At 43.5% G+C, this 13,162-nt stretch overlaps 2 protein-coding genes across 2 annotated transcripts; both read left to right on the top strand.

Moving 5' to 3' along the window:
- The first annotated feature begins 2,327 nt into the window (after positions 1 to 2,327).
- Positions 2,328 to 5,195, top strand: LOC310870048 (protein THEM6-like). The gene is made up of 3 exons (XM_083781071.1): positions 2,328 to 2,444; positions 3,828 to 4,343; positions 4,776 to 5,195. The coding sequence occupies exons 2-3, from the start codon at positions 3,828 to 3,830 to the stop codon at positions 4,881 to 4,883; spliced, it is 624 nt and encodes a 207-aa protein (XP_083637197.1). The 5' UTR covers positions 2,328 to 2,444; the 3' UTR covers positions 4,884 to 5,195.
- Positions 5,196 to 6,826: 1,631 nt separating this feature from the next.
- LOC310870323 (protein THEM6-like) lies at positions 6,827 to 11,359 on the top strand. Its single transcript, XM_083781499.1, has 3 exons — positions 6,827 to 6,936; positions 7,827 to 8,331; positions 9,149 to 11,359. The coding sequence occupies exons 2-3, from the start codon at positions 7,831 to 7,833 to the stop codon at positions 9,254 to 9,256; spliced, it is 609 nt and encodes a 202-aa protein (XP_083637625.1). The 5' UTR covers positions 6,827 to 6,936; positions 7,827 to 7,830; the 3' UTR covers positions 9,257 to 11,359.
- Positions 11,360 to 13,162: the final 1,803 nt, after the last annotated feature.

The following is a 13,162-nucleotide window of genomic DNA, read 5'->3' as shown; positions in this document are numbered from 1 at the left end:
GGCTTGGGGCGAGCCGTCTTCACTTTTCGAAATTCCGGGGCGAGTCGTCTTCACTTTTCGCGGGGGCGAGTTGGCAAAGGGGCGAGATGACCTGTTCAGGGCCGTGCAGACTAGAGCACTGGGGGGGCAGGGGCTGAAACTCCAGAAAAGGGCACATGTGTGCGCGCGCATAGTGTGCGCCGATTTTTGGGGTGGTCTTTTTGTGGAGTCGGTCCCTTGTGCCATTTCATGTCATTGGACAGTAAAATAAGCAATATGTTCTCATTAGCTCTCACAAGCCCTTATTGGCCCCCCACACATAAGCCCTTATTTGCCCCGCCCCACACAAGCCCTTATTGGCCCCCCACATAAGCCTCCCCCCACACACAAGCCCTTATTCGCCCCCCACACAAGCCTCCCCCCCCCACATAAGCCCTTATTGGCCCACCACATAAGCCTCCCCCCCCACATAAGCCCTTATTGGCCCCCCACACAAGCCCTTATTGGCCCCCCACACAAGCCCTTATTGGCCCCCCACACAAGCCCTTATTGGCCCCCCACCACAAGCCCTTATTGACCCCCCACACAAGCTCTTATTGGCCCCCCATATAAGCCCTTATTTGCCCCCCAAAAAAGCCCTTGTTTGCCCCCCACACAAGCTCTTATTGGCCCCCCACACATAAGCCCTTATTTGCCCCCCACACAAGCCCTAATTGCCCCCACACAAGCCCTTATTGGCCCCCCACATAAGCCCTAATTTGCCCCCCCCCCACACACAAGCCCTTATTTGCCCCCCCCACACAAGCCCTAATTTCCCCCCCACATAAGCCCTTATTGGCCCCCCACACAAGCCCTTATTGGCCCCCCACATAAGCCTCCCCCCACATAAGCCCTTATTTGCACCCCACACAAGCCCTTATTTGCCCCCCCCCACACAAGCCCTAATTGCCCCCCCCACACAAGCCCTTATTGGCCCCCCATATAAGCCCTTATTTGCCCCCCAAATAAGTCCTTATTGGCCCCCCACATCACATCCCCCCCACATGGCCTTATGTGGGGGGGGGGGGGGCTTTCCCCTCTGCACGTGCCTGGACCTGTTACCCCCGAATTATGTCTTGTATGAGTGTGTGTTGTGCGTGAGTGAGTGAGTGAGTGAGTGAGAGTGAGAGTGCGTGCGTGCGTGCGTGCGTGCGTGCGCGCGCACTTCCTTCTGCTGTCAAGCATGTCAGTAAAATAGCTACAGAGCTGTCTGTTATTATTACGCGTGGTATAACTTCTATAGATCATCATAATCAATGTCTTCTGTGATCTCAATCTGCCAGAATAATAGACAGCTGTCAGACAAGGCCAGAGTTGGGGCGAGTTGGAAAAGGGGCGAGCCGTCTCGTATTCGTTCGGGGCCAGGGGGAAGCAATGCATCGGGTTAGACTAGACGTGGGGGTGGTCCCAGCCGTCCATAGCTGTTCCCGGATGAAGTCCATTACTATTACAGACGGCCGGGCCGGACATCCACGAATCCCACGATCAATATTCTTCCATTAAAGTGATGAACGGGCCCGTCTTTTCCAACGCGCTCTCTCTCTCCGGTGAAGACAGATTTTCAGGGAATACCGCTGATCCAATTCCAAATCAGTCAACGCGGTGTGTGTGTGTGTGTGTGTGTGCACGGCCGGGCAGGGCACGGCAGCCAGGCCTGCATGCGGCCCTGCGCTGCCAAAGGTTAACGTGAAGGGGTCACGTTCCCCTTCCCGTTAGGGTTAGGTTTAGCTTAGGGTTTGTTTTAGGCTTAAGTTTAGTTTAGGTTTAGGTTTATTCTAAGTGGGGAACAAACTTAGAGTATTGGGAACAAAGAACCATTTTTTTTTAAATCATGTAAGACTATAATAGATTAACCTCGCGTCACCACCAGGCTTTCCACCTCGGAGGGAAAATAATAGATAGCATAGATACTAGAATACCCTCTGGTGGACAGCGGCGGTATTGTATATATATGTAGACCTACCCTCTCTGTCACTATAAGAACACAAATTGATCTTCCTTTTGCATAACATAGAATGATGATAATCATAGCCAGGTATCATCAAAGATCATCAAGATTTTGGGTGGGTTTGCGTTAAAAACTTACAACAGCCTATTCAAAGTACATTTTGAACTATATCGTTTTATTTAATTTTTTAATGAGTTTTAATGACTAAAACTACAGCGGTTATTTTTGTTTTATAACCCCCCGCCCTACCCCGGGAAGTGGGAACCTTTGACAAAATAAATTATAAATCTGGACACATATTACTTGTAACCACCAGCCGGCCAATCATAACCCTTCATTCAGCTGCGTCACTTTCCAAGAGCAGAGTTGACAAGTCTCAAAATGTCATGAATGCTCTTCAGTCAGTCTGTGCTGATCGTGTTGTTATTGTGACTCTAAAGACGCTCAACGGACAACCGTCTCTCATACACTTATAACAGTGAGTACAGGCTACAGCTATGGAATTTTATGTTGTTTATTTACGAAAACAATGTTGCGTCAAAGTTTGCAAGAGGGAAGGAGATTGCTGGGACACCATCATCATGTTCTTTCTTTGCACGAATAATGTTCAGCCATAGCTGCTACGAACAATTAATATTCCAAACATGTTTTATTTATCCCATATTATAGCCTGGTGCTACTGCTCGAGTCTCACAAGAATATAAAGCACTGTCTGGACCAGGTCCAATGATTTACTGCCTACGACGTTGCATGTCAAGTGGCCTAACATGAACGGTTTTCATAAACAGATTTGCTGCAAACCATTATATATATATATATCTCGGATTCAAAAGCTGAAAGAATGAAACACGTGGGGAGAGTTACTGGTAAGAGTAAGTTAAGAGTCAAGAAAGAATTCTATAGCCTACCCAAAACGTGGGAGGTCCCATGTACAGTATACACTAGTATAAGTTAAATGTTCTGATTCCATGACCATTAAAAGCTATACATCGCTGCTTATAATAAGCATTGCATTTGTCTTTTGCATGTCCAGTAAACAAGACAAGAAGAATTCAGTCTGAAAGCTTCTCTGGCTATCTCAGAATATTATTTATAGTTAGAATACTCTTAACCCATTTAGACCTGACGTCGACATTAAAAAAATGACAGTTTTCTGAAATAGGCTACCTATATTTCTATATCGGTGGTGCTCAATATTTCACGTCAAGGACCCCCAGAATTATATGTAATTGGCCACCGACCACCTATCTGAAAATATGTTGTTCCAGTGACCTGAGCTGTGAAAGAATATATATTCAAAGATTTGCGACACATTTTCACCATTTTTCAAAAATAGCAGACCTGCTATTTTTCATTAGCTAAAGTATAACTCGATGCTTCAAACACCAAAAGGTGTTCCCGCCCAGAGCCGTTTGCCCAAGGTACAGTAAAAGTACTGTATGTTTGAGCACTTGGCCTTTCCAGAAGAACCAGTTGCTCTGCCCCAGCAGGGTTCCAGCTGGCAGGTTTGACAGGTGTGCAACTGTACACTGTGTGTGCAACAACAGACTGCTAAGCTGGAGACTGGAACACGTTCAAAACGTCTTCACAATTAATCCCTCGAGTCGATGTACGATTCATCTCAAGATTCAGAATCTTAATGAATGTATTCTATTCTATTCAGCGTTTAAATTTGCATTTACAGGACATGTGATAAGAATGGCATTGTGCACGCACGCACGCACACACACGCACACACTGCCTAAGCCTGCCTCACTCACTCACTCACACACGCACAAAACATCTACCTACCCCCGGCCACTAGGCAGAAATTCCAAATTCTACAGTAGGCCTACATGACATGTCTCATTCTTTACCCTAGATGTGGGATCCCATCTCCCTTCTTCTGGGGGCGGTGGTTGTCCTGCTACTTCTATTCTGCACTCTGGACGTATGGTACTTCTTGCGGGTGGCAGGGGTCCTCCTCAGGGCCCGGTTCCAACCCCCGGTACGAGACGTCACGGGAGAGCAGGTCATAACGGGACGCGTTCTCCCGCACGACATCGACATCGGTCACATGAACAACGCTCGCTACCTCAGAGAGTGCGACTTTGCCCGCTTCTCCCTCTTCATGCGCAACGGCGTCTTCAAGGCCGTGCGAGCCCTGGGGGCCACCGTGGTGGTGGGGGCCACCACCATCCGCTACCGAAGGGCCCTCTGCATCGGCGAAGGGTTCGAGCTGCGGAGCCGCATTGTGTCCTGGGACGACAAGTCCTTCTACCTGGAGCAGAGGTTCGTGTCGACGAGGGACGGGCTGGTGTGCGCCGTGATGTACTGCAAGCAGAGTGTGATACGCTGCAGTCCGGACAAGATCATGCAGCACCTTTGCAAGAGGAAGGTAATTTGAAGAAAGGACCTTTTTTTTTAATTATGTGTACCTTATTTTATAAATACTTTATACTATACAATATTTTCTAAAGTAGCTAAAATTGCTGGTTCACCAGCTCACAATGTGTAGCGTCATGACGCGTTGTGGTAGATCTGATATTTTCATTATTTTCCAAAAATGTCAACATTTTAATTTTTTGCCTATAAAGACCAGAATAGGGACACTGTTTAGTGTGCATTGTGTACAGTACTACACACAGTCGACGTAGGTCTGTAATGGTTTTACGTTGGTTTGGGATGTGTGTTGTGTTGTGTTTTAAGTCAGACTGAGTGAGCCAGCCAGAGCATTCCATTCCATTGTAGTATAGACAGTACTGTAACTGTATACATGAAAATACAGTGGGACCGTCACCGAAGTGAACTTGTGGTTTGTTCCATGCAGGTCGAGTGTCCCGAGTTTCCAGAAGACCTGCAGCACTGGGTCAGTTTCATCTCTGCCAGCAGCCAGGCTCTCAGAGCGGAGAGTGGCCTAGAGGAGAAGAACAAATGAATGGACCACACCGGCATGTCACTCGGGGAGTTATTAACATCAGCTTTTGGAAGCCAACTCAATTTGCGAAGCGAAGGATTAATACTCCGCTGAGAAATGGATTCATATCCCCTGTACTTAAAGACCTGAACTTGTGCCAAGTGCTGATAATGAGCTTTATTTCAACAAAACCAAAACCAACAAAGGTTGTACCATTGAGGTTGAAACCAAGGTTACAAATGTAAACTCACGCCGACAAGAACATTAACAATGCAATATTTTCTAATGTTTACAAAAGAAATAAAGGTTTTTGCAGTGTTGATGTAGTTTAAACATGGGCTTTCTTATTTAATCTAGTCCTTGCATATTGCAGCTGTGCTGCATACGTTCATAATGAAAGTTGAACTCCTTTTACCAAGGTGGATGCAGTACTACAGTACAATTTACAATTTACAATTTACAATTTAGGCATTTAGCAGACGCTCTTAATCCAGAGCGATTTACATTTAGGCAAGAACAAAAGCATGGGAATACATCACATAAAAGCATTTATCATGAAACATGCGTAATATGCGTACATACTATAAGTAATATTTTATGTTTGCAGTTGATACTTTGATGAATTTGACGTACACCTCTCATCACAAATTGTGAGATTAACAGAAATGTCATGTTTAGATAGACATACTGCTTGCTTGTGCACATATGCCAGGATGCCGGAGAACTCGCCAGTTTACCGACTCGCCACAGCGAAGATTCTTCATCAATGTCTTCATCGTTATGCTAACATGCTGTCTTCATCAGTGTAGTGTCGCGGCGAGTCAGAAAAACTCTGACTACCGGAGAACTACTTGCCATGCCAAGTAGATGCAAAGTACAGAAAACCAACGTTTTGGCAATAGTGTTCCTCTTCCTCAGAGTGCAAAGTAAAATGTCTAGGTTTAGGGTTCATGATTTTCAACTCAGATCTTGATTGAACATTACATTTTTATTAACAATTTGTAGACTGGCAGGCTGTTCAACAAAGTTGAAACCAGAAAAAGCACTAAGACTTGTTTGTTTTCCATAAGGGTTCTCCATTTTCAATTCATCAGAACATTTAAAGACATAGCCTACAGATACACTTCTATGCAAAAAAAGGATATATTATATTACACGTTTAGAAAATATGGGGAAAAATGAAGGGGGGGGGGGGGGCTTTGTAAGTGGATCTGCTAAATGCCTACATCAGGCGTACCCAACTGGCGGACCGCGGTCCGCGACCGGACCGCGGACCACCTCTTTGCGGACCACCAAAAAAAAAAAAAAAATGTTTTTTTTTTTTTTTTTTAAGTTAATAATATAAATAACATCAGATGGTACATTTCTCATGTGAAATTGCTGCAAAGGCCCCCAAAATGTCCCCCAAGGGCCCCCAAAATTCTGGCGCGCGCTATGCGCGCGCGCAGTGTGGCCTGCCAGGGCGTATAACTCCCGGCCTGATTTGGAGTTCCACTCCGGGCCTGCACTCTGCACCCCATTATTGGTTGGGTGGAAGGGGATCTGATTTGTATAAGCTTGGCTTGACCATACTAAACGGGCATAGAGCCCCGCTCTCCGATGGACGCCGCGCATGGGACCGGACCTCGGTCTTATTCAAAAAATTATTTGTGGACCTTCATCATTTCTAGTTGAGGACCCCTGGCCTACATGATAGGCATTTAGCAGAATTGTCCCACACAAGTGATACTTATGTCCCTCAAATGAACAGTTTGGATCTGGTCACCCTACATCATAAATCGCAAATTTAATTCACAAATACCGGTAGGCCTATATACATAACATTTTTGTCTTTGTTCACTAATACAATGTATAGTTGTAAATTGTAATGGTAGAATATAATGTACTATAATAAACATTGGCCACGCCCGACATAAATTATGATGACGTCAGTTCCGGAAGCAGGAAGCGCATCGTACTGTACGCATCATTCTATTCTGTAGCCGGCTTCTTTTCCTTCAAGGTGCATCCACCCGCAGCCCATGGTAGCACCAACCAAACACCATCTTTGGTAGCACTCTCTTCTGAAAGCACAGTGAGTAGTCCTTGTTCTTGTATCAGTCCTTGTCGTTATAGTTGTGAACTTACAGTAATCGCATAACTTCAGGAGTCAGGCTAGGACAATTATATAGTGCCCATGATATCAGTCACTGCTTCTAGGATAGGCCACCATCACCATCACTACCAGTACCAGCCCCAGAGACGATGCTATAGCTAACATGCTATAGCAGCAGATTCTGCTGTCATAGAGGTTATGTGATGATGATCATGTTTATTTCACGTTTCCGCCTCCCCTCAAGGATGAAATAGTTGCTGACTCAAATATAATGCACCGTGTGTGTGTGTGTGTAACCGTGATGTTCACTGACTCCTATAATATTTCCACGATTCTGCATTCATTTATGTGACCATACAGCCATGCTGGTTAAATGTACCTCATAGCAGGTATTATTTATTATTTAACATGCAGTAATGGTGCTACAGTGTAGGCACTTTTCACGTGGATTCAATACTTGAAATCATAGAGCTTAAACATGCAATTCCTTTCATGAATAAAACATTATTTTAATCTGTCTGCTACTCTGCTTGGTTTATATGATAATTTTTAGCATACAGCACATCTGCTAGCATCTAACTGTAGCACATCTGCAGTGGATGGAAGTGCACAGTGGTCTCCCTATTCTTCCTTTGTGGAAATATAGACCCTGGTGTCGTGTATAGGTCACCTCCCAGTTGTCAACTATTACAGCCTGAAGCTCAATAGCACAATATCTTCCCAGACCAACTGTGTGTGTGTGTGCAGATCAAGATGCTAAAATTGGACCGTCGGTTCAGGCTCATGTTCATAGTTTCATACCATGTTGTATGTACTGTATCTCCATTCCTGGCTGGATATTGACGATCCATATTGATTTTGTGTTGCAGAGAGATGTTGCTGCTGGTGCTGGGTGCTGCGCTGCTGCTTTTCTGCAGCCTGGACGTGTGGTACTTTGTACGGGGGGCCCAGGTGTTTTTCAAGGCATACTTCCAACCCAGGATATGGGACATTCTGGCCGAGCAAAGTGTGGACGGAATGGTCCTCCCCCATGATCTGGATTACCTGGGTCACATGAATAACTCCCGGTACCTGAGGGAGTGTGACTTTGCCCGCTTTCACCATTACATGCGCAACGGCCTCTTCATGGCTTCGCGCAAGCTGGGTGCGAGAATGGTGGTCGGGGCCTCCACCATTCGCTACCGGCGCTCTCTGGCCTTCCGGGAGGCGTTTGAGATTCGGACCAAAGTCGTCAGCTGGGACGAGAAGGCCTTCTACTTGGAGCAGCGCTTCGTGTCCAAGAAAGACGGTTTCATCTCTGCGATCATGCTCTGCAGGCAGAACGTGGTGCACTGCAGCCCCGAGAAGATCATAGAGTTTGTGTGCAAAAGGAAGGTAATGAATGCAACAGTAGAAAGTGCATATATATACATATTTTATTATTTATATCAGTGGTTCTCAAGCAGTGGGCCTGGGGACCCAGCTAAATTATGGAGAGTTGGTAACCAAATGGACCCTTTTATATAGCTTTAACTCTTGAGAGCGTAAAATGAAACCAAATGAATTCTTGCCGGTCCAGATTTGGTTTAATTTTATGCTTGAGAGTAAAATAATTGTTAAACACCTGAATTACTTAATTCACAAGAAGTCTACACAATAGAGGGTATGCACATGCCATACATTATGTTGTTTAAGAAAGTAGTAGTTTTTTGACACTCAGTAGGCGTTCCCGCATCATTTCCGGGTTTGATGATGATGTCACGCGCATACCCTCTATTAGAGTACTTAGAATAATTGTTATTTTGATTGTTTGCCTGTTGTCTTTCCTAATGGTACCACATCAATACAACATGGAATTGTGGGCAAAATCTTATCCAACGATAACAACATATTCTAAGTTTTGTTTCTGAGACGCAAGTGGTGGTCCATTAGCCTGACACTCAGTCTGAATTTTCATTTCGTTTCACTTCATTATTCTGCCTGATTATTCACCAGGACATTTTTTTTATGGTATAGCGATTCAGGGCTGGAGCCAGGCTAGTGGCTCAAATGCAGAATAAATAATGGGCCTTGATATGAAAAAAGGTTGAAAACCACTGATTTATATTAACAGCAGTACAGGTTTGTGCAACTTTCTCAAGTGTGTGTGTGTGTGTGTGTGTGTGTGTGTGTGTGTGTGTGTGTGTGTGTGTGTGTGTGCGTGTGCGCACAGATCCAGTGTCCTGAATTTCCAGAGGACCTCAAACACTGGATGAGTTTCATCTCGGCCAGCAGCCAGGCCCTGAGAGCAGAAAGTGGACTGGTGGAGAAGGACAAATGAGGCCTCAGCAGGACCGACCCAGAGTAATATAGTAAGAGAGTGGCGACACTAACGTTGACTCCCATTGTAACAATGAGTGCTCATTCTATCTCAATGGGATAGTTCCAGCCATAGGAGCAATGCTTGGAACTATAGCCCATATAGGCACCAGTTTTAGGGCGAGATCACAGTGTGTCGCTACTCTCCTACTCTACATTCTGGACCGACCGACAGACATACATCATCATCACCATCACTGGTCACAACATGTCATTGCACGCAACTTATACGGCGCACACACACACACACACACACACACACACACACACACACACACAATACGTCATCCACACAGTGTAGGATTCTATGGTCTTTTTAGTTGATTTGCAAATTGTCTTGTAGCACTTAGTCAGCCCTACCTGGATATGAATAGTCTTTAATATGGCATGAGCAGAAACACCTTTTGGATTGGCAAATATATAAAAAATTAAAAACTTGAATTATTTGAGTTGTGTATTTTATCGAAAGCAGTGTATGTGCACTGGAATTGGGCCACAGGTAGACGTCTAGCTGACATCAATAATATCAAGCAATCCAACTGAGCTGTTGTCTCGAAGTGATACATGAATGTATTGGCTTTTATCCATGAAGCTTAGAGTAGATCACACGTTATTGTCTTTAGAGACTGTGATCGTTGTTAGGCAAAATTCAATCGTCAGATAAGCATGTGTAACATGAGAAACCCTTTCACTGACATCGGTGCATGCTTTAAGTCAAAGAGACGGGGTGTTTTTGTGCCTGTTTCTCATGGTTAGAGGTAGTTTACAGTTTCAATTTACATCAAAAGTTGTAAGAGTTACTTTTTTTACAACCTTTGGGTGGGGATCAACTACTTGAATGGGCTTAAATAGTATGATTATTCCATTCCGTTTCCCTCAACAATGCGCACATGTCACAATTGAATTGATTGAATTTGTTATCTGTTACCAGGAGCATTATGTTTGAGCGGTCGCATTCCTTAATATAGGCCTTTGTGTCTAATTTGGGTAACGCCAACTTAAAGGGCGGGTTTAACAAAAAAACATAATTTGGTTTTAAGAGAGATTGCTTGATTCCTAGCCCTGCTCCAGTGCACGCCCATGCTGGAGTCCCATCCACTGATCACTAGCAGCTTTTGCCACTGCGTCCGAGGGTTTACAATTCCCCGAAAATAAACAAAACTACGTAACTACTCACCGACACAAAGCCTGCTTGACCTTGGTAAAAGTCTATTCTCGAAGCTGGGAAGCGTCTCAGGTCCCCAGCTTCTCTCTAAAATGCACTTTGTGCCATTTTAATAAAGCAATGTACCGGACAGAGTCATTTCTTCTACTACGGCATTTCCGGGTTTTGCCTGCGCCGATCTGGTTGACTAAAATAGTGTATTTTAGAGAAGCTGGGGACCTGAGACGCTTCCCAGCTTCGAGAATAGACTTTTACTAAGGTCTAGCAGGCTTTGTGTCGGTGAGTAGTTACGTTGTTTTGTTTATTTTCTGGGAATTGTAAACCGTCGCACACAGTGGGAAAAGCTGCTAGTGAGCAATGGATGGGACTCCAGCAGGGCGTCAGTGAGAGAGACTCGCTGTGAGCACTGGACCAGAGCTACTTGATTCCCAATTGGCTAGCACCAGCAAATGCTAGTATTAGGCTGCTGACAAACGATTTCTCTTAACTGCACAATAGTATAGCCTATGCACTTAGAATGTAGACTGAAGCATGACATGGTTAGTTAAGATACACTTCTTAAAAGTTTGAACCCGCCCTTTAATGCACCAAAGCTTTTTGTGTTTGACCAAAGTATTGTATTCAATGTATTGTATTCTTTATGACAGAATTCCAAACTTTATTTTAAAGGAAATGTATGCCTACTTATGTTATGCCATGTATATTATAATTGCACTGAGAGAGAATAGCTTGTTCAATTGACTGATGGTGAAAATGCAAATTTGAACTTGTATTTATTTTTGAACTGTTGTTTTATTATTTATACATAGATTATTTAATGGGACTCATGGTCAGCATTTTATTTATGGTATCCGTTAATTCAAATGCATTTTGAATTAAACAATGCATTTAAACCCTGTATATGAGCTTGCCTTGGTGTTTTTATTACACTACCGTACACACCACACAGTGAGTAATATGTATTTAATGTAGCCATGTAATAGAGCAGTCTGTATCTGCCTTTTCAATGCCTGGACTTTGATTTAAATATTTATTAACAGTTTGCAGAATTACAGTACATTTCAAGCACAACTCAATACAAAGATTTAACTGAGACTAGTGTGTCCACTAGATGGCGTTGTCGCCATGTAGTGGATATGGTGTGTAAGCTGCCTTGCCTAGCGGCGGAAAGTGTTTTAAAAAGTAATTCAATTCAAAGGAGCTTTATTGGCATGAGAAAACAAACGTTTACATTGCCAAAGCAAGTGTCACAAATACAATAAAAACAGTTTAAATGTCAGTAGCGGTGGTTTGTGACTCGGGAGGCATGTGGACAGTTTAAAAAGTAATAGTAGTTTGACCTGTTTTCCAAAATAAAATCTAATATTAATACCAATTAATAATAAGCAATTAATTAATAATTAGTAATTCATCATTCATCATCAGTAATGTTATAAAGATGTATAAGATCCGGCGTGATTACAGGACTATAAAGATCACACACAATTTTGATCAAATCTGAAGCACTAATAATGAAAAATCACCACCTTCCTAATTGTAATAAATAGATATATTTATAGCAGCACTATGTTTGCTTACTTGTGTGTGTGTGTGTGTGTGTGTGTGTGTGTGTGTGGGGTCAAAGCAAATTAAAGACTGGCGAATGGACCATAGTGTGAATCGCCCCTTACTGAAGTTGGCTGCCATGTCATTTGTGTCCAAAGTGGCCACTGACACCCCAAACTATAGGACATACAGACTACAGTAGTGTTGCTTTAATGCCACAGGGAAAGCTCTGTTTTTCAGCCTCATTTTACTTCAACAGGATGTCACTCTTTAAAACATGTGTTTAGTATCAATTTGGGTCATAACTTGTATACACTTAAACTCTGTGTGTTGGTTTGTTTACTGTTTTACTGTTGAGTGAGACCCACAGTTTGGAAAACACTGCATTAGATCAAAGTGTCTCCCAAATAGAAGGGAGGTAAACAGAATAGATTGTTTTAAATGCTGGCTATTCCAATAAAGTAGAAAACAGGAGGGGTTAGACAAAAAAGTAAGAGCTGTTATGTTATAATTATATAATATAATATATAATATTTAGTTATTTGTGTGTGTAAAGGGTGTAATTACAGAGCTGTCTGGGTGCTATAAATATTGATATGACAATAAAAATTGCATTGCTATATCACACAAATGACGTATTACTGTTGTATGGTACGGGTGACAATATATTAAAAGTGGGTTTCAGGTGTGGTAATGAACACAGCATCTTTACACTCTAGTGAAATAGTGCATTTCATATTTAATGTAAACATACAAAAGGGCAAAGGTGAGGCAGTCAGCGCTGTAGGGCTTTGAACCCTATATATATATATAGTGTGATGACCCATCCTGTTTGTGTCTGTTTGTCATCCTGTTTAATGCTGTTCTCTGTTCATGTGCAGGAGGAGGGGACCAGCCTGCGGGGGGTGTGCCTAGATGAGGAGGCACACCTGACTCCAATTGGGCTCAGCCTATTTAAGCAGGCTGGTCAAGGCCATTTCCCTCTCTCTCCTGCCTAGGGAACAATGTTTGTTCTGTGGCTCCTTTTAGTTAGTTTTTGACCTGAGTTGCTGCACTTGCACATACACTACACTTTCACACATCCACACATGCAATACACTACTGATCCAACTGATGACTCACACCCCACTTCACCTGTTAAGTATGATTTGGTTGACT

Source organism: Protomyctophum parallelum, assembly GCF_964188405.1.
Source record: "Protomyctophum parallelum genome assembly, chromosome: 14".
NCBI lineage: Eukaryota > Metazoa > Chordata > Actinopteri > Myctophiformes > Myctophidae > Protomyctophum > Protomyctophum parallelum.
This window is presented reverse-complemented; position numbering and strand designations above follow the sequence as displayed.

What these genes read in the sequence shown, in the direction of transcription:
- LOC310870048 (XM_083781071.1), top strand. Translation starts at nt 3,828, where the DNA reads ATGTGGGATCCCATCTCCCTTCTTCTGGGGGCGGTGGTTGTCCTGCTA. An exon ending in AGCACCTTTGCAAGAGGAAG is followed by an intron (nt 4,344 to 4,775) that starts GTAATTTGAAGA and finishes TGTTCCATGCAG; the next exon opens with GTCGAGTGTCCCGAGTTTCC.
- LOC310870323 (XM_083781499.1), top strand. Translation starts at nt 7,831, where the DNA reads ATGTTGCTGCTGGTGCTGGGTGCTGCGCTGCTGCTTTTCTGCAGCCTG. An exon ending in AGTTTGTGTGCAAAAGGAAG is followed by an intron (nt 8,332 to 9,148) that starts GTAATGAATGCA and finishes GTGTGCGCACAG; the next exon opens with ATCCAGTGTCCTGAATTTCC.